At 52.5% G+C, this 19,286-nt stretch overlaps 1 protein-coding gene across 3 annotated transcripts in view; it reads right to left on the bottom strand.

Moving 5' to 3' along the window:
* The window catches only part of wdr70 (WD repeat domain 70), a 38,656-nt gene extending 19,623 nt beyond the window's left edge, over positions 1 to 19,033 (bottom strand). Inside the window, exons 1-10 of one of the 3 annotated variants that reach the window (XM_084686915.1) lie at positions 18,914 to 19,033; positions 18,455 to 18,505; positions 18,107 to 18,190; positions 17,789 to 17,888; positions 17,294 to 17,480; positions 15,983 to 16,042; positions 14,256 to 14,389; positions 11,972 to 12,125; positions 10,065 to 10,141; positions 1,905 to 2,079 (exon numbers count right to left, since the gene is read on the bottom strand). In XM_084686915.1, the coding sequence (XP_084543041.1) occupies positions 1,905 to 2,079; positions 10,065 to 10,141; positions 11,972 to 12,125; positions 14,256 to 14,389; positions 15,983 to 16,042; positions 17,294 to 17,480; positions 17,789 to 17,888; positions 18,107 to 18,190; positions 18,455 to 18,505; positions 18,914 to 18,938 (1,047 nt within the window). In that variant the 5' untranslated portion in view covers positions 18,939 to 19,033. The remainder of the gene's footprint in view (positions 1 to 1,904; positions 2,080 to 10,064; positions 10,142 to 11,971; positions 12,126 to 14,255; positions 14,390 to 15,982; positions 16,043 to 17,293; positions 17,481 to 17,788; positions 17,889 to 18,106; positions 18,191 to 18,454; positions 18,506 to 18,913) is intronic. The other 2 variants (XM_084686914.1, XM_084686916.1) reach the window with 2 other exon arrangements.
* Between the last annotated feature and the right edge of the window lie 253 nt (positions 19,034 to 19,286).

Genomic DNA, 19,286 nt, shown 5'->3' with positions numbered 1-19,286 from the left:
TACGAGCATCTGCTAAACGACTAATGTAAATGTAATGTAGCGGCAGATACAGGTGGTTGATGTTAGCCTGTGACAGACAGATGATCCATCCAATCACCTGCAAAGTATTGTTTGAAAGGGCCTGCCCTTTTCCAATGGACGACTTCCCAGATGGTTATGTGTAACAACTCATGTGGCGAGTCAGGTTAGAGGAACGCAGCACGGGAGCCAAAACACACAATGCCCCCCCGTCCCGTCCCGTAGTGGAGAGATGGAATGAGCTCTTTTGATTACTTAATAGGATAATTAGCATAATTGACGAGCATTGGAAAAGTACAGAGTGAAACGTATCAGGCCTCCCAGAAAGTTCCAGTTCACCCACTGCTCCATCCACCACCTCACCCTCACACAACACCACCCCACTGCTCCATCCACCGCCTCACCCTCACACGACACCACCCACTGCTCCATCCACCACCTCACCCTCACACGACACCACCCACTGCTCCATCCACCGCCTCACCCTCACACGACACCACCCACTGCTCCATCCACCGCCTCACCCTCACACGACACCACCCACTGCTCCATCCACCGCCTCACCCTCACACGACACCACCCACTGCTCCATCCGCCGCCTCACCCTCACACGACACCACCCACTGCTCCATCCGCCGCCTCACCCTCACACGACACCACCCACTGCTCCATCCGCCGCCTCACCCTCACACGACACCACCCACTGCTCCTCCAAGAGTGAGGCCAGTCTTAGAGGACCCTAGATCCAAAAGTGAGGCCAGTCTTAGAGGACCCTAGATCCAAGAGTGAGGCCAGTCTTAGCGGACCCTAGATCCAAGAGTGAGGCCAGTCTTAGAGGACCCTAGATCCAAGAGTGAGGCCAGTCTTAGCGGACCCTAGATCCAAGAGTGAGGCCAGTCTTAGAGGACCCTAGATCCAAGAGTGAGGCCAGTCTTAGCGGACCCTAGATCCAAGAGTGAGGCTAGTCTTAGAGGACCCTAGATCCAAGAGTGAGGCCAGTCTTAGCGGACCCTAGATCCAAGAGTGAGGCTAGTCTTAGAGGACCCTAGATCCAAGAGTGAGGCCAGTCTTAGCGGACCCTAGATCCAAGAGTGAGGCCAGTCTTAGAGGACCCTGGATCCAAGAGTGAGGCCAGTCTTAGAGGACCCTAGATCCAAGAGTGAGGCCAGTCTTAGAGGACCCTAGATCCAAGAGTGAGGCCAGTCTTAGAGGACCCTGGATCCAAGAGTGAGGCCAGTTTTAGAGGACCCTAGATCCAAGAGTGAGTCCAGTCCTGCCTGGTGGTCCCATTTCCCTTGTCCACCTCTGGTCAACCTAGTCAGACAGACTACACATTCTTCTCCACAGACACTAGACAGACAGGATGGTTCGAGCCGAGGCCGTTAACCAAATACAGATGCCACTTTCCCACCTCGGGCTTTATTTACCGCCAGGACCTGCTCAGTGTTGGTGACCTTTTGACCTCTGACCCTGCCCAGAGACAGACCCCCTGCTGATCACACATCCCTGGGCCGTGCAGGCCGAGCAGCCTGCTTTTACTGCCCAGAACACACAGGCTTCCTGCTTTCCTTCTCACCGTGTGTGTGTGTGTGTGTGCGCACAAGTATTTGCGCGTGCTTGTGTGCAACTGCTTGTGTGTATGTGTTTCCTAGTGTGTATGTGAATATACATGTGCATGCAGGGGTGTGTGCGTGTGAGTTTGCCTGTGTGTGTGTAGTATATAAGTGTGCATGCAAGTGTGTGTGTGTGTGTAGTATATAAGTGTGCATGCAAGTGTGTGTGTGTGTGTGAGTTTGCCTGTGTGTGTGTGTAGTATATAAGTGCGCATGCCAGAGCGTGTGCGCGGCCTTCTGCACACGTGCGAGACACAGGACGGCTCCACTCACGCTGAGGTTCCTGTCCCAGATCTGGATGGTTCCGTCCTGGCAGCCCGCGGCCACCAGCCTGCCGTCCCTGCTGTAGCTACAGCAGGTGGGGATCACCCTCTTCCCCTGCAGGGAGCGGGGCTTGAACACGGCCTTGTGCTTCTTGTCCGAGTTCACGTCCCACGTCCGCACCGTTCTATAGAGGGGGGGGAGGGGGGAGAGATAAAGGGGTGGAAGAGAGAGGGTGAGAAAGAGGGAGATAGGGAAAGGAGACAGTGAGAGGGGTTGAGAGAAAGAGGGAGAGAGTGAGTGAGAGAGGGAAAGGAGACAGTGAGAGGGGGTGAGAGAAAGAGGGAGAGATTGAGTGAGAGAGGGAAAGGAGACAGTGAGCGGGGGTTGAGAGAAAGAGGAGGAGAGTGAGTGAGAGAGGGAAAGGAGACAGTGAGCGGGGGGTGAGAGAAAGAGGAGGAGAGTGAGTGAGAGAGGGAAAGGAGACAGTGAGCGGGGGGTGAGAGAAAGAGGGAGAGAGTGAGTGAGAGAGGGAAAGGAGACAGTGAGCGGGGGTGAGAGAAAGGGAGAGAGATAAAGAAAGTGAGAGAAAGTGAGAGGGAGGAAGAGATCAGGGAAGAGAGAGTTAGAAACATTGAAACACCAAAGTCTGCTTTACACATTACACGGCAATATCACCATCACATGGCCCAGTGACTGAGCGCTTTAGACCTCCAGGCACCCATAGATCTTGTCCTTCACATACTCTGAAATGTCTCTTAGCACTACCTCACCCGACCTTCTACTGGCTTGTGTGATACTTCACACAGTGGGCTGTTAGTGTGACTCAATCTGATGAGGAGAGTGCGAGGACAGGAAGGAACAGGACACAGAGAGGGCAAAGGAAAGAGGGCAAAGGAAAATGAAGAGGAGGAGAGAAGGATGAGAGGCCAGGAAAAAGAGGGGGCAGAAGAGAAAGAAAGGTGAGGACAGAAAGAGAGAGGGCCGAGGAGAGAGAAGAAACAGAGGGAGAGGAAAGAGGAAAAGAAACAGAAAGAGAGAGAAGAGGTGGTAGAGAGAGGGGGGGGGGCGAGAGAGGGCAGAGCAGATGAGGCTGACAGGCGTGTCTGAAGCCTGCATGAAATCCTGATTCTCCCGCCTGCATCTGCTCCACACATTACAGCTCCCTCACTCAGGGCTGGAGAGGACTGGAGACACAGGGAGAGAGAGAGAGACACAGGGAGAGAGAGAGAGAGAGAGAGAGACAGAGAGAGAGAGACAGAGAGAGAGGGAGAGACATAGAGGGAGAGACATAGAGGGAGAGACATAGAGGGAGAGACATAGAGGGAGAGAGACAGCTCGAAGGGTGGTAGAGAGTGAGACAGAGAGAGGGAGAGACATAGGAGAGAGACAAAGAGAGAGAGACAGAGACGGAGAGATAGTTAGCCTGAGAGTTTAGACGGCGAGCGACACAGACATTCCCTGACACAGATGTGTTCACACACAAACATGGCGGCAGCTGACTGCATGTTGTTGAGTGGAAGTACGAGCATTAGCTGCGAGCTTCCACTGGGACAAGGAACTCAAAATTAGAGCCAGCTATTTATAAGTGTGAATCACTGATTATTTATTTTTTTAAACAGTATTATGAATAGTAAACTGGGCAGAATGAAGACATACGGAGGGGGCCAGGAAAAGGTTAAACACCCTGCAACACTCCAATCTATAAACACGCTATACTTAGCACATCTGTGTCATCAATGCTTCTCTTTCCTCTCTGACTGCAGTAACCCTCCATAGAGTGAGCAGCAGCCATGTGACCTTGTGGGGTCACGGATGGAAGACAAGGGACTCATGCCACTAGGGAGTCACTTGAAAGGTCAGCCACAAGCTCAACACTGCATCCTGGCTGCATCCTGGCTGCCTGCTCCACTCACTTGACACCGACACTCACCTGACGGAGCGAAGAGGCCGTGACGAGGAGGAGGAGGTGAGAGAGGCACCGGAGGAGAAAGCCAACCAGACCATGGAGAGGGGAAAGACAGATGGGAGGAGAGGAGAGAGAGAGCAGGGCAGAAGGGATAAATAGAGTGAGGGAAGTAGACAGAGGTGACAAAAGGGAGAGAGAGGAAAAAGAAAGTGGGGGAATGGGGAGAGAGAGAGGGACAGAGAGAGACAGAGGGAAAGACAGAGAAAGAGAGACAGAGACAGATAGAGAGACAGAGAGAGAGAGAGAGAGAGAGGGAAAGACAGAGAAAGAGAGACAGAGACAGAGACAGAGACAGAGAGAGAGAGAGAGAGAGAGAGAGAGAGAGAGAGAGAGGGGGGGGGTGTACGTAGGGGCCAGCACTGTCAGATCAGCTCAGACACGCCTTGTTGAGGACAGACACGGGCGCCTGGTGCCATGTGTCAGGTCACGACTGCTCGCCATGGCCATGCTGTGACCTCTCTCTTCTTCCTTCCCTCCCTCCCTCTCTCTTCTTACCTCCCTCTCTCTCCTTCTCTCCCTCTCTCTCTTCTTCTCTCCCTCTCTCTCCTGCTTTCCACGCTGTCTGTGAATGTCTCAATAAAGAGCATTCAAAGTTGATTTCCCTCTCGTTCCCTCCCCCTCTTTTCCCTTGCTTCCTCTGCATCTGTCTCGCCCCCTTTATCTTCCCCTCCTTCCATCTTACTTCTTACTCTACCTCTCTTCCATTCCCCCCCCCTCTCTCTGCCTGCCTCTTCTCTTTTCACCTACTGCTTTCTCTCACTTCCTTTCCCTCTCTCTTTTCATCTCCACCTCCCTCTTTCTTGCCCCCCCACTCTCTCTCTCTCTCTCGCTTCACCTCACGTCCACTTTCTCGCCCTTTCCCTGTCTCTCTTTCAAACACACACACACACGCACAAACAAACACACACGCACGACTGAGCGTGTCCAAGTGTCTTCGACCTACGACCTCCCACTAAAACGGTGACCTCCGGGGTCAAGGGTCACCTGGGGAGTGTAAACAAACAGACAAGACAGCTACTAACAGCCAGACACAGATTCCTCCATGGATGTCTCCACACTCACCGGCCCTGACGACACCCAGACACATTCAGTCAGGGAGCACTGTGTTTGGATAAGGATGACATTATGACACAGGTGTCAGAGGGAGACATCTGTATTGGCAGGGACGTGATAAACTCTGTCTCCAGAGAGCTGAAGGTGCTCCGGCCAAAACATTCCCCTCTTCATTCACTTTACTGATGTCTGTTTGCAAAAGCGTGCATGTGTAAAGGTGTGTGTGTGTGTGTGTAAACGTGCGTGTGTGAATAAACGTGCATGTATGCATTTATCAAATTGTGTGTGTGTGTGTGTAGTTGGAAATGTCTAAGTATTTAAATGTGTGTGTTCAAACCTGTGTGTAGTTTGAGTGCGGGCGTGTTTTAAAAATGTGTGTGTGTATACTGTGTGTGTGTTTGTATATACTGTGTGTGTGTGTGTGTACTGTGTGTGTGTGTATACTGTGTGTGTGTGTGTGTATACTGTGTGTGTGTACATAAGCGTGTGCTTCCACATGCGTGTGACAGGCGTGTGGTAATGACTGATAGTTCCACCTGCTCAGCCTGGCAGACATCTCAGTCATGTTTACAGCACGGCGCAGTCGCCCGTCACACTACTGAACACAACATGACCTTTACACTGGCACACAACGGCAGGAATCCTATTCAGCTCGGCGGTTCTTTCTAAAACACTGCTGCTGGCTGCAGGGCTGGCAGACAGGGCCCTGGAGGACGGAGGGATGGAGGGACGGAGGGATGGGGAGATTTGAAGGCTGGAGGGCAGAAGAGATGGAGGATATCTGGGCCTGGAGAGCAGGAGCAGGCCTGCCGTCACACTCCCCCTGCCCTGGAAGGGGTTAACATGGACCCTCACCCCCTGCCCTGGAAGGGGTTAATATGGACCCTCACCCCCTGCCCTGGAAGGGGTTAACATGGACCCTCACCCCCTGCCCTGGAAGGGGTTAACATGGACCCTCACCCCCTGCCCTGGAAGGGGTTAACATGGACCCTCACCCCCTGCCCTGGAAGGGGTTAACATGGACCCTCACCCCCTGCCCTGGAAGGGGTTAACATGGACCCTCACCCCCTGCCCTGGAAGGGGTTAACATGGACCCTCACCCCCTGCCCTGGAAGGGGTTAACATGGACCCTCACCCCCTGCCCTGGAAGGGGTTAACATGGACCCTCACCCCCTGCCCTGGAAGGGGTTAACCGGAGGAGAAGAGGAATGGATAGAACGAGGCTGCTATTCAGCCTGGACTTCCCAACGCCCACTAATCTGTAAACAACCAGAGATGAACATGTTTTTTTTTATTTCTGGAGGTTCCTCCCCCCAAAACCCCTTTCAAAGCTCCATGTTGAGATGTTTTGAATCCGTTCCATGAATGACAACCCAGGCAGCCCCGGCTCAGAACCATTTAACGAGGTGACAAAACATTCACGCAGCGCCACAGGGAAGCAACACCAAAACATCATACAGGGCACACAAAAGACCCCCCTTCCCCATCTCCCCCGCCTCCCACCCTCCCTTATCCCCCTGTCCCATCTTCCTCCCCCCCAGACCACGTTGTGCTCCCCTCAATCAACGCTCGCGTGTTCCTTTGCGAGCTCTTAAGACACGGAGAGAGAGGAGGGGTGCGAGAGAGAGAGAGCGTGATAAAAGACGACAGCCATACAGCCTCGTTCATGCGTGGAGCGCTTCACGCGGTGAACGCAGCCATTCACACATCAGCGCCCCCCCCCCCCCCCCCCCCCCCTCCGGCCAGCTCTCCCTCCCCCCAGCCTCAGATGCTATCTGTGTGGCTTCAGGTCTCCAGGGCCTGTCTGGGGGTGGCGGGGGGGGGGTCCGCAGACGGGGAGGGGGGATAAGGAGGAGAGGGAGAAAGTAGGGAGTGGATGATTAAAAGCTCAGTTTCGAGGCCAGGGTGAGGCTAGGTTAGGGATGGCTAGCTGGAGGCCAGGCACGGAGGCCAGGCATGGAGGCCAGGGATGGAGGCCGAGACGTGGGCAGTGGAGGGATGTCGAGGGGAGTAGACACAGGAGATGTTCCTCTTTGGGGAGCAGGGCCCAGAGGAGGAAAGGAGAAAGGAAGAGGATGGTCTGGTGGGTAAGGGGGTCATTCTCTCCCCCCCCCCCCCAAAACCCCCTGAGGTTTCTGTCAGAGTGGGGACCCAGGTAAGACCCAAACCTGATAACGCTGATCCAGCACCAAGACCACAATCCTCACAAGGGCTCTGAGTCTCCTTCAGTTTACATAAGGGCTTAACATGCTGGAATCCTTAGCAGGATACAAAAGGCTTATCGATATGACCAGCTTGTGTTTGTAATCTGCTTAATCCCAATGGCAGCCCAGGGCAGGTGGGGCCCTAGAGAAACAGATGAATAGACAGGTGGATAGAGAGATGGATGGATAAGGGATAGAAAGAGAGATGGATTATTATGGATGGGGTTATAGATGGATAGAGATAGAGATGGACAGAGTGGGACGGACAGAGATAGATAGAAAGATAGACGGATGGAGAGACGGATAGATGATTTATTCCCAAGGGCGTCGAGCCAGGAACGGGAGGCCATGCGTGACAGGGTAGGAGAAGGGCGTGGCTCCTCTGTCCGCCCTCCATCCATCCACCCTTCCATCCGAGGTTCCCCCCGTTTCTACGGGAACGGAATGCACACTCCCTCCGGACACGGTACGCTTCCTGTGTAAGGCCGGAGCTGCCGCCTGCCGCTCGCTGGACTGTGGATGAACCCGGCGTGTCGAACGGCCCGCCGTTCCAGCATGTTCTCTCCCGGGTTGGGACACACAAACACACACACGTCCTTGTCACCCCTCCTCGTATCAGCGTCTGAATCACACTTAACAAGCCCCAGAACCCAGCTCAGCCCCTCCCAAGAGGCCATCCCCTGGGCTTAAAGCAGCGTGCTGGGGCTGGGCGGGGGGGTTGGGTTACCCCTGGAGGAGCGGAGGGAGAGGTAGGCCTGACAGGTGCGGTATGCCGAAAATGAGCCCAGGTTCAGGGATGAGTAAAAGGGCTGCGAGGGCGTGGGGTCGGATTACAGCAGAAGAAGAGAAGACAGAGAACTTCCTGTGTGGGAGCCCGTATCCTCACCACGGCTGGGGGGGTGGGGGGGGGGGGTTAGGGTTATGAGGATGGCAGCGGTGCACGCTGGAATGACAAGACTGTCATTGGTCTTGCGGTGTGACAATGTCCATGTCTAACCTCACCAGGGTGTGTGTGTGTGTGTGTGTGTGAGGGGCGGACTCAGCCCTCAAGGTCCACATCCCAGCCTCATTACTGGCTGTGCAGGCCTCACCAGCGCAGGGGGAATCCCTGGCATTCCACACCCCAGAAAAACATTCCTCGCACAGCTCAGGCCAGTGCGCTCGTGTGTGTGTGTCAGGAGAACCCATCGCTCTTCGTCCAGAAATTCCACGTTTTAAGACGGTCATCCACAGTTGTAATTTGGTCGAGAGAATTCCTCTTTCTGAGGTTGTCAAACAGGTGTCCTTTTCACCAGAAGGTTCCATGCTGCCAGTCGACACTCAGTAGGAATCTGACCTCAGAGGAAAAAAAGAGTGATGCTGTTTGCCGTTCACAAAGACTCTCAAACGGCAGGAGAAGGAAAACGTTGACAGCTTGGCTGGTGGTGTCCAAGCAGAAAGCTTGTTACCAAATTGAACATGTCAACAGCCATAGAAAATAACCTGAAAATATAACTGCACATCGGCATCAGAGTCCAAGACTGTATCTTGTGGGACGGAAACATCCATCTGGGAAACCTGATATCCTCACCAAACTGGTCAGAGAGAAACTCTACTGATTCATTCCACTGCCAATTTTGCATTTATTTCAGACGCTCCTCACTTCGATCCAAAACGACGCAGAAATAGACATTAGGTACGACAGAGGTTGAGAAGTGCATGACTATCACTTCCAGGGCAACAGCTTTCCGTGTGAATAGCATTCCTCAGCTTTGAGGCAGCAGCCTGCTGGATGGTCACAGGGAAGCAGGGAGAGAGAGGGTCAGACTGTCTGGTTTCACTGCCCGCTGATGAGAGGGGGAATGGAAAGAGGCCTACCTGGGTGGTCAGACCTCCCTCTGTGCACGTGTGTGTGTGTGTGTGTGTGTGTGTGAGGAGGTGGACAACAGTGCCTGCTAGGCCAGCAGGGGTACACTGTTGGCTCACTGCTGGTCTATGGTCAAAGTTACACACACCACCCCCACTGGGCCAGCCGACAGAGCAGGTGAGGAGAAGAGAAAGTGAAGAGTGAAAGGGAGGGAAGGGTCTGTGTGTGTGTGTGTGTGTGTGTGTGTGTGTGAGTCAGGGAGAAAGAAGAGAAGAGAGGAGAAGAGAGGAGAAGAGAGGAGAGGCAGAGAGAACAAAAGGGTGAGAGGGAGAGAGAAAAGGAAAGAGTGAGAAAGAGCGGGAGAACGAGTGATACAGAAAGAGACAGATAGGACTTCTTTCAGAATCCACGGAGCTCTGGTAAACAGTGCAGTTAGAAGCAGCAGCCCTCCTCTCTCTCTCTCTCTCTCTCTCTCTCTCTCTCTCTCTCTCTCCCTCCCTCCCCTCTCTCTCTTCCTCCCTGGTGACCAGGGTGCTGACAGGCTGTGTTTTCTCTGGAGAGTCTCCCCTCCATCCACAGCTGCTCTGACTCGGAGCGTTCCCCTGGGTTTTACTCTACTTCACACTTAACCAGGTTCTATTCTGTGGACCTCTAGTCTCTCCTCAACTCTTTACACTGCTCTGCTGTAGTCTGAGGTAATCTACTCTTCACTCTACTGTACTCTGCTGTCCTCTTTACTGTCCTCTGCTGTACTGTGCTGGGGAGGGCATGGTCTGGGGAGGGGGGGGGGCATGGTCTGGGATTAGTGGGCTGCTTGATTTCCTGTTCCATCCATTTAGGGTAGTCCCCTCAGAGCTGGCTGCTGGAAGGACTGGATCCCTGTAATCTGACTGTGGGGATCACAGCCAGAGGGGGGCCGAGGGGTTCACGAGGGGGGCTGGGAGGGGGGGACCAGGCCCAGAGCAGGACAAGAGCAGACTGCAGCGTATCATCCGAAAGAAACTGCACATATACGGTATACACGCACACACACAAACACACAGCACATAAACACAGTGCATACACACACACACACAGTACACTGTGTGTGTAGGACTCACCCGTCGTTGGAGCAGGTCATGAACTCCTCCTTGATCTTGGGGTGCCAGCAGCCACTGTTCAGCATGGCCGTGTGACCCTGGAGGAGCACACACACAAACAACAGCAGCTCAAACCTGCACCCGCTACCACAGAAGAAGAGACTCCAACCTCTGCCTTCTTCTGTGGTTAGAGGCTGAAGCCTCCACCCGTTACCACAGAGGAAGAGGGTCGATTAACGAGAGACCAGAGGAAGGATTCCTCCCTCCTGCAAGGTGCTGCTCCACACACACACACACACACACACACACACACACACACATCTGCCAGTACAGCCAGGACTGTGAGAGAGGCTCTCACACACTGCAGCCGGCCCAGGGGTGTGTGTGTGTGTGCCGTGCTGAGAGGCCAGCCTGCTGCTTCCTGTCACACACTCTTAACAGAGTGCTCTTATCAGGACTGCGAGCAGCGCCTGGACAGCAACACACCCTTCCTCCTCATCTGCACGTCGGCTGTAAATGTTTACGACACATGACGCTCACTCGCCCCCCTTCCCCCCCCCGCACACACACACACACACACTGTAGCGGGGCAACATGCTAAATGACTCGATCGCTTCCATGTTCTGGAATAGGGCATCAAAAACAAACAGGCCCTGTTTGCAGTGATGGTGCTTTAATTGAAGGGAGGTAACTTCCATTGCTATGCACATCTGAACTGCTATACACACTGCCCCCCCCCTAACAGAGCAGAGACAGCAAATTGCCCAATGACTAAAGAGAAACAGGCTTGTACACACTAACAGTAAACACCACATCAAAGGCTCTTAATCACTACCAGCTCCAGCAGGGAAATCAAGATCTCTGGACTAGGAGAGCCCTTGACTGTGTGCTGGAGAGACAGAGAGTGTGTGTCTGTTTCAGTGAGCGTATTGGAGAGAGGATGTGTGTGTGTGTGTACACACGTACAGACAGATGAGTGTACATGGGTGATTAAGTAAGAAAGAGGAGAGGGGAAGAGATGGTGCATGTCTGATCTCTTGTGAAGGAAAGAAGGAGAGAGAGAGAGAAGAGAGAAAGAGAGAGAGAGAGAGAGAGAAAGCGCGAGAGAGAGAGAGAGAGAGAGAGAGACAGAGAGAGAGACAGAGAGGGAGGAAGTAGTGAGCAGTATTTAGACACAGAACATCAGGCAGGTCACCTTCAGTCATCCACACTCTGGATCTAATCACTGCCTGGACTCGGCAGGACTCCATGGAAACGGATTAAACACAGTCAACACCCCTCTTACAGCCCACACACACACACACGGATACATACATCTACCTTGGTGTACTGTGCCCCTTTACACACACACATACAATGGCAGGGATCATAAAAAGTAGTGGTGGGGTAAAAAAATTATTCACATTTGAATCGCGATTCAGTGTCCTAGGGATTCAAATTGATGAATCGATTTTTTATCGAAATCCCAAGAATCGATTCGAATCGTGAGGTAGGAGGTGAAGATTCCCACCCCTCATAAAAAGTTATGGCTAACTTGCTCTACTGCTCCCCTTTACACACACAGCCCTACCTACCTTGGTGTTGGCCATGTCCACGATATACTGCTCCCCTTTACACACACAGCCCTACCTACCTTGGTGTTGGCCATGTCCACGATATACTGCTCCCCTTTACACACACAGCCCTACCTACCTTGGTGTTGGCCATGTCCACGATATACTGCTCCCCTTTACACACACAGCCCTACCTACCTTGGTGTTGGCCATGTCCACGATATACTGGTCCCCTTTACACACACAGCCCTACCTACCTTGGTGTTGGCCATGTCCACGATATACTGGTCCCCTTTACACACACAGCCCTACCTACCTTGGTGTTGGCCATGTCCACGATATACTGGTCCCCTTTACACACACAGCCCTACCTACCTTGGTGTTGGCCATGTCCACGATATACTGGTCCCCTTTCACACACTCCATGACGTTGAATCCGTCTCGGTCCAACACCTTGGCCTGGGCGTTTCCCGACACCACCAGGATGACGTCGCCGGTGTTGCTGTACTGCAGAGACTTGATCTGGTGGCTGAGAGGAGGATGAGAAGAGCATGAGGTTAGCTTTAGGGTTAGCGTAGCTTGTAACCATAGGCTGAATGAGGTGAGTGAGGCTAGCATCAGCGTTAGCATGCCCAGGCTCTGAGGGGGGAGGCAGGTGAGGGGCGGATAGAGGATGCAGTATGAGGGATGGCGTGTGTGAAAGACGTAGCTAGCTCTAGGCTAGCTCTAGGCTAGCAGCACAGCAGTGGCTAACTACCATCAACTACAGACAAAACTCCCAACCATTAAGTCAAATATACAGGAGCACACCCCATAATTCCCCCAGATATTGTACCCTCTCTAGTTATCATTTCAGATCCTCCTCTTTGTTCAAAGGAACAAGCTCGTTTACATATGTATGCCTGCCTGTCAAGATTTTAAAGTGACTTCAAGTCATTTGCACTAAACAAGCCCAATCAGTTATAACATAACATTTTTCAATTTGCTATCCGTCTGTAGTTGTCTTTCTTACACATTAGCAACATTTTTGTTTTGGACAAGTACATTCAGGCGTTGGACAAGAAAAAATATGTCGAACTCGCCCGAAAGGACAAGTGGCCCAAACAATTGATGTCAGCCCCTGTAAGACATCTGTTAGTCTGCGTGAGCGTAGTGTGAGACCTCGGTGCCGGGCGCATCCTTATGTAACTTTTAATCCTTGCGAAACGGACAAACACAAAAACTAATGACAGGCTCTCTCTCTCTCTCTCCGTTACCATGGGAACGTCGACATTACACGGGGCGGAAAGCATGTGTGAAATTGTCGGACACGTGTGTGTGTGTGTGTGTGTGTGTGTGTGTGAGGTCCGTTTGGTTCGGTACCACACAGGCAAGGTCTCTATCTGGTTTAGTGAACCGACTCTACAATACACTAGTGTAACACCAGCTCAGCCATCGTCAGACAGCAGCTGGGAAACACACACACACACACACACACACACACACACACACACCAGGTTTTACAATGACGACAAGAACTGTTAGGGATTTCAATCTGAATTTCGTCGTTTTCCAATACTCTGGCCTGGTGTGCTTTTCAACAAAAACACTTTTCTCTATGCTTTGACAAACAAAACAAACGCTTGTTTAGTTTACTAACGTCAACAATATTCTGTGCATCTGAGGAGGATAAACCAAACTCTATAATGTTGGAGACACACATTCCCTCTCCTGCACATACACACACTCAAACAAAGTAAGAACAGATAGCAATCCAGGTCAATTAGACCCAGCTTTACCACAACAGGGGGGAAATGAGGCAGCAGTGTTTCCGTGCGGAGCGGTGGCAACAGCAGCGGTAGAGCCGACGCCTCCGTCTCCAGGGGTTACGACGCACTCAGAGGCCCCAATATACAACTTGTACATGCGCCTGTACATAGAACTTGTAGTATTCATATTAATAACTTTGTATTCGGATACAATGTTGTATTCTGTTATTGTATTTTACCCAGCAACCTCCAGGGGGATTCTAACCGGCAACCTATTCATCTGCAGGCAAATGCTCTAACCGCTGAGCTTTCCCCCATCACCCTTCCTGCTCTGGAGAGAAGGGAGCAGGGTCTCGCGCTGCAGCCCAAATAAGGTCCAGCGTGTCAGGGACCACGGAGGCTAATGGATAGCACCGCAATCAGGCTAAATGTGCCGTTCAGTTCTGCTAATAACACACAGTGAAAGGCCGGTCCAGCTCAGCTCATTGGTTCCTAAAACCCCAGAGAGAACTCGTTCTCGGATGGGTTCTGTGGCTAATTAAACACGCATGGACACACCTGTGTGTATGTGTGTATGCGTGTGTGTGTGTAAAACACATGTTTGTCCTCGTTAAATAAAGGCAGCTCGTGTATGCAGGTGTGTGTGCGAATCAACAAGTGTGGTCTGATGCACGGATGTATAGTGTATGCATGCATGTGTGTGGGCCAGTGTGTGTGTGGCCAATTATGTGTGTGTGTGCCTGTGTGTGTGTGTATGTACATGTGTCTGTGAGTGTGTCAGTGTGAGTATAGGCCAGTAAGTGTGTGTGGGTCAGTGTTAGAGTGTGTGTGGGTCAGTGTTATTGTGTGTGTGTGGGTCAGTGTGTGTGTGTGTGTGTCAGTGTGTGTGTGTGTTCTCTGGCAGCCCTCACCACTCGCAGGGCTGCAGGGAGCGGAAGGCCTGCAGGGCGGCGTCCATGCCGGCGAAGTCCCAGAAACGCACGTCAAAGTCGTATCCCCCGGTAACCAGACGAGCCCCAGAGGGATCCAGCGCCAGGGCCGACACCTGAGGGGACAGGGGCTGGTCAGAGGGCACTAGGACACACCTGAAGGGGACAGGGGCTGGTCAGAGGGCACTAGGACACACCTGAAGGGGACAGGGGCTGGTCAGAGGGCACTAGGATACACCTGAGGGGACAGGGGCTGGTCAGAGGGCACTAGGACACACCTGAGGTGACAGGGGCTGGTCAGAGGGCACTAGGACACACCTGAAGGGGACAGGGGCTGGTCAGAGGGCACTAGGACACACCTGAAGGGGACAGGGGCTGGTCAGAGGGCACTAGGACACACCTGAAGGGGACAGGGGCTGGTCAGAGGGCACTAGGACACACCTGAAGGGGACAGGGGCTGGTCAGAGGGCACTAGGACACACCTGAGGGAACAGGGGCTGGTCAGAGGGCACTAGGACACACCTGAGGGAACAGGGGCTGGTCAGAGGGCACTAGGACACACCTGAGGGAACAGGGGCTGGTCAGAGGGCACTAGGACACACCTGAAGGGGACAGGGGCTGGTCAGAGGGCACTAGGACACACCTGAGGGAACAGGGGCTGGTCAGAGGGCACTAGGACACACCTGAGGGAACAGGGGCTGGTCAGAGGGCACTAGGATACACCTGAGGGAACAGGGGCTGGTCAGAGGGCACTAGGACACACCTGAGGTGACAGGGGCTGGTCAGAGGGCACTAGGATACACCTGAGGGGACAGGGGCTGGTCAGAGGGCACTAGGACACACCTGAAGGGGACAGGGGCTGGTCAGAGGGCACTAGGACACACCTGAGGGAACAGGGGCTGGTCAGAGGGCACTAGGACACACCTGAGGGAACAGGGGCTGGTCAGAGGGCACTAGGACACACCTGAGGAGACAGGGGCTGGTCAGAGGGCACTAGGACACACTTGAGGGGACAGGGGCTGGTCAGAGGGCACTAGGATACACCTGAGGGAACAGGGGCTGGTCAGAGGGCACTAGGACACACCTGAGAGAACAGGGGCTGGTCAGAGGGCACTAGGACACACCTGAGGGAACAGGGGCTGGTCAGAGGGCACTAGGACACACCTGAGGGAACAGGGGCTGGTCAGAGGGCACTAGGACACACCTGAGGAGACAGGGGCTGGTCAGAGGGCACTTGGACACACTTGAGGGGACAGGGGCTGGTCAGAGGGCACTAGGATACACCTGAGGGAACAGGGGCTGGTCAGAGGGCACTAGGACACACCTGAGGGAACAGGGGCTGGTCAGAGGGCACTAGGACACACCTGAGGGAACAGGGGCTGGTCAGAGGGCACTAGGACACACCTGAGGGGACAGGGGCTGGTCAGAGGGCACTAGGATACACCTGAGGGAACAGGGGCTGGTCAGAGGGCACTAGGATACACCTGAGGGAACAGGGGCTGGTCAGAGGGCACTAGGATACACCTGAGGGAACAGGGGCTGGTCAGAGGGCACTAGGATACACGTCATTTATGGATGAGGACAGAGGGTGAGGGGAGTGGATGAGGGGAGAGGATGAGAGGGGTGAGGAGAGAGGGTGAGGGGATGAGGAGAGGTGATGAGGAGAGGTGACAGGTGAAGACGGGGTGAGGGGGGGGATGAGAACTTACTACTTTGGTACCATGCTGCAGAGAAATCTCATGGGTGTCTGGAATCTTTTTCACTGGATTCTGGGAGATAGAGAGAAAGACAGAAAAAATACAATATTTTTTTAACCGTCACACATGCATGGTAGCACCCTGGCTCAGTCGTACATTATATATCAGCTTTCATGGCCCGAGTGACACAGCCGTACTAGAACCCAGTACACCTGCAACCAATAGGCAGGCAGAGATCAGCCCGGGGCCGTGACATCAGCGGAGGGTCTGACATCACACCTGCCTTGAGAACTCTGGGAGTCTGGAGAGAATCACCTATAACCAGTATGCAGCAAGGAGACGTTTACTGCTCAGGGGGGGAGGGGAGAGGAGGGAGGGAGGGAGGGAGGGAGGGAGGGAGGGAGGGAGGGAGGGAGGGAGGGAGGGAGGGAGGGAGGGAGGGAGGGAGGGAGGGAGGGAGGGAGGGAGGGAGGGAGGGAGGGAGGGAGGGAGGGAGGGAGGGAGGGAGGGAGGGAGGGAGGGAAAAAGAGGGATGTATGGGGAGAGAGTGGATGAGAGAAATAGAGAGAGAAAATGTGAGGGAAGCCCTCACTGACTAAGATGATAAAGCACAAGTTGTCAATGAGGATACCATCTGGTCTGCTGTCTACGGTGCGGCACTAGGGGAGGCCAGGAGGACTCAAAGCGATGCAAACAGGCTGAGAGACGAGGCTGTAAGAAGCTTGGTGTGACGATGAAATCCTGAATCTGCTTAGAAACTCCAGCATGCTAATCCTCCGGTGAATACAAGCTAAATACACAATGCACTGAATCAGCTCACAAGAGAATTCTGCTGAAGCAGTGCTCGGGGTGCTCTGAGACTACACTGCCCTCTAGTGGTAAAGCGCCCTAAAACATTCAAAATCACACTCAAGGGATATTATATATTTATATATATTGTACCACGATTATAAGGAAGTCAATGTCAGAGCAGGTGCTACAACGTAAAACACAGGCTGTTTAACGATCCAAAGATTGCTAAGAACGTACTAGCATTCTTGAGAAGAACGTTCTTGCTAAGCCTCTTGCGAGACAGAGAACAATTTGAGATGCATGTGTTCTTGCAATGACTTCTGGGAAATTAGATGGGATCTCGCTGACCAAGTCACCATCCGATGCATCCTCAATAAAAGGGGCGGATCAAGAACATTTCCGGGTATTTTTGTCATTCCGGTTCTTTGGATTAGAACCGTATTTGGACAATGAAAGATGACGTGAAACGAGTTCGCAAGAACACAAGAACGGACAAAAACGGGCATTGATAAACAGTCACCGTCAACTTACATCATCTTCGTCGTCCTGCATGTCATCATCATCATCATCGTCGTCGTCGTCATCGTTAGCTGTGCTGCCGGTGTACCCTGGGGGCAGGGGGGGCCCCACAAAGTCCCCATCCTCCTCCTCCTCCTCAGCCGTGAGACTGGGGGGCACCGTGTCTGAGTCACTGCTGCTCTCGCTCTCCTGCTTCCTGCTGGAGCAAGCTCAGTGGTCAGAGAAGCCCACTGCCCATCCAGAGGTTTGCAGGTTCAAATCCTAACCCCTGTTCCGTACGTCGCTTACAATAAAAAAAAAGTCTGGTAGATTAACAGATTTTACAAGACATACGCCTATACAAGTTTACAAGTTATACATAAACTGTTGGAGAACACAGGCCCCTTGAGTCATACAGCTAATAGGTTCTACATCTACCCCCACCCCCATTGGGCCCTGGGTAGTCAGCCCCCCCCCCCCCCCCCACTTGGACAGCCCTGGTTGCTAGCCCCTGATTGGCAGGCGTACCTGGGGGCTTTAGCTGGGCCTTGGGGCTTGTCTCTCTTGGCCGAGCCTGAAGGCTTGGCAGACTGGGAGCCCTCGCCTGCCTCCTCCTTCATCCTGTCCTCTGAGGACGACACAGCTGGAGTTAGAGACAACACACACACACACACACACACAACTCTCTGTCTCTCTCACACACACACGCACACACACACACATAACTCTCACACACACACACACACAACTCTCTCTCTCACACACACACACAACTTTCTCACGCACACACACACACACACACCTTTCTTTCATACACACAGCTTTTTAACACTTTCAACAACTCACCCAACACATGCTGGCTCCTTTCTATGGCTGTTCTCCGGGTCTGCTCAAAGATGGCGTCCAAATCAAAGGTTCGGGCCTTCTTACCTGTTACACAGACAGATTATTAACATACCACAATGTACATATCACAAGACTGTAACTGACACACACATGCAGAAAGAGAACTGCTTATCGGTTACAGCATTTGACTATCTATGAATAGGTCTGAGGTTAAGATCCCCCTTCGTAGCTTTTTATAACAGAGCGTCGGCTAAATGAACGAATTACAATACATGCAAACGTTAAGGTTTCTGTGTGTTGCCCCGCCCCACTGTTCATATTGGAATATGACTATATTCCACATCATACCAAAGCCAGAGAACCCCATGATGGATGCCATGTCCGCATCTTCGTCAGACTCTGAAAAGCAGAAAATAAAAACGTTTTAGACTGAACACGTTAGGCATTTTGTGTCAGTTTCATTCAGTCTAAAATAGCTATTGCTAATGAGCGCATCGAATGTGGTGGCTAGCTAGCTAACTAATTATTTCATCACTGAGAGTGGTATTGCTGAGCAAACCTTTTACGAAATAAAACCTCGTCGGTTTACAAGTGTGTAAATTACTAGCTGCTAACTACTCAAGACACCATGCCAACAAACAAGCATGCTAGCTAACTAGCTAGCTACAGTCCACTTTCTGACGTGCAGGAGAGAACGTCCGTTCTTGTAGAAACCAATTAATGAGGTTCATACATTTATCATGCACCACCGTATGTACCATCAGTAAAAAATATATAACATATGCATAAATATAGTTAGGTAGATACCTTTTCCCACTTTGCTGGGATCCATGATGTTCCCCGCTCAGACAGAAAACAATACGTCACGTGGGATGGTACGTTTTAGAAGCCGGGACAATCGCCTTAAACATCCGGCTTTCCGGGGTAAGAAACACTGACAATAAGTCGACGTTTGACACAGTTACCTATTAGCAAATGGTGTATTTACTATGTCAAATGCTTAAACACTGACGTGTGATTATTAAAATTAATTATCTTAATGCAGGATTTTTGTCTTTTTAAAACACGTGCGTTTGTTTATGTCTGTTCCAGAACGCTGAAACTGGAGGACTGTCTGTCTGGGTAACCACGTTTTGTAACCCGGTGACAGCCGGCTGCTGCGTGCCAGCAGTATGCGTGG

This window comes from Hypomesus nipponensis, chromosome 22 (genome assembly GCF_054491055.1).
Source record: "Hypomesus nipponensis isolate SF chromosome 22, ASM5449105v1, whole genome shotgun sequence".
In the NCBI taxonomy this organism is placed as follows: Eukaryota; Metazoa; Chordata; class Actinopteri; order Osmeriformes; family Osmeridae; genus Hypomesus; species Hypomesus nipponensis.
The sequence above is the reverse complement of the archived record's forward strand: the minus strand, read 5'-3'. Positions and strand labels throughout refer to the sequence as shown.